At 58.7% G+C, this 1,071-nt stretch overlaps 1 protein-coding gene across 1 annotated transcript; it reads left to right on the top strand.

Moving 5' to 3' along the window:
- Nucleotide 1: 1 nt before the first annotated feature.
- Nucleotides 2-664, top strand: LOC104287784 (G-protein coupled receptor 12-like; the record flags this gene model as incomplete). The annotated part of the gene is made up of 1 exon (XM_009886516.1): nucleotides 2-664. A coding segment is annotated over one exon (663 nt), but the record flags the coding sequence as incomplete, so codon positions are not given.
- Between the last annotated feature and the right edge of the window lie 407 nt (nucleotides 665-1,071).

Genomic DNA, 1,071 nt, shown 5'->3' with positions numbered 1-1,071 from the left:
GGGGGCGGCGGGGCTGCTGCTGGCCGCCTTCTCCGCCTCCGTCTGCAGCCTGCTGGCCATCACCGTGGACCGCTACCTGTCGCTGTACAACGCGCTCACCTACCACAGCGAGCGCACGCTGGGCTTCACCTGCGCCATGGTGCTGCTGCTGTGGCTGCTGTGCCTGGGCGTGGGGCTACTGCCCCTCCTGGGCTGGAACTGCCTGAGGGACCAGAGCGCCTGCAGCATCCTGCGGCCCGTCACCAAGGACAACGCGGCGGTGCTGGCCGTCACCTTCCTCCTCCTCTTCGCCCTCATGATGCAGCTCTACCTGCAGATCTGCAAGATCGCCTTCCGGCACGCCCAGCAGATCGCCGTGCAGCACCAGTTCATCGCCACGGCGCAGGCCACCTCCACCCGCAAAGGGCTCTCCACCCTCTCGCTCATCCTCGGCACCTTCGCCCTGTGCTGGATCCCCTTCGCCATCTACTCCTTGGTGGCCGATTCCAGCTACCCGGTGGTCTACACCTACTCGCTGGCGCTGCCCGCCACCTGCAACTCCCTCATCAACCCCATCATTTACGCCTTCAGAAACCCAGACATCCAGAAGTCGCTCTGGCTGGCCTGCTGCGGGTGCGTCCCTTCCACGTTCTCCTCCAGACCAAGGACATCCAGCGACGTCTGAGGACTGAGCACGGAGCGAGACGCGCTCCCCTGCTCTCCTCCTCCTCCTCCTTTTCCCCTCCGTCGTTATTGTTTCCTACCGGGAGGAACCCCCCCGGCCAGCACATCTCGTTCCATGAAAAGATGGCCAAAAAGAGAAAAAAAAAAAAAAAGGGAAAAGGGAAAAAGAAGGGGGAAAGAAAGAGAGAGAGTAGAATGATAATGGTTTCCTTTAGAAATGTTATTTTCTTACACATTTTATTTTTTATTTAAAAACACAAAACACGAAAAAAAAAAGAAAAGCAAAGAAAAAAAAAAAAAGGATCTCCGTACGATGGCGTTTGTCTCCTCTCGGGGTAAGGAGCCAGGGGAGCAGCGGGTTTGCCGGCCCTGGCCGGGTGGTTTCCACCACCCCCCCGCGGGCACGTC

Source organism: Charadrius vociferus, unplaced genomic scaffold (assembly GCF_000708025.1).
Source record: "Charadrius vociferus isolate BGI_N301 unplaced genomic scaffold, ASM70802v2 scaffold506, whole genome shotgun sequence".
Taxonomy (NCBI): Eukaryota; Metazoa; Chordata; class Aves; order Charadriiformes; family Charadriidae; genus Charadrius; species Charadrius vociferus.
This window is presented reverse-complemented; position numbering and strand designations above follow the sequence as displayed.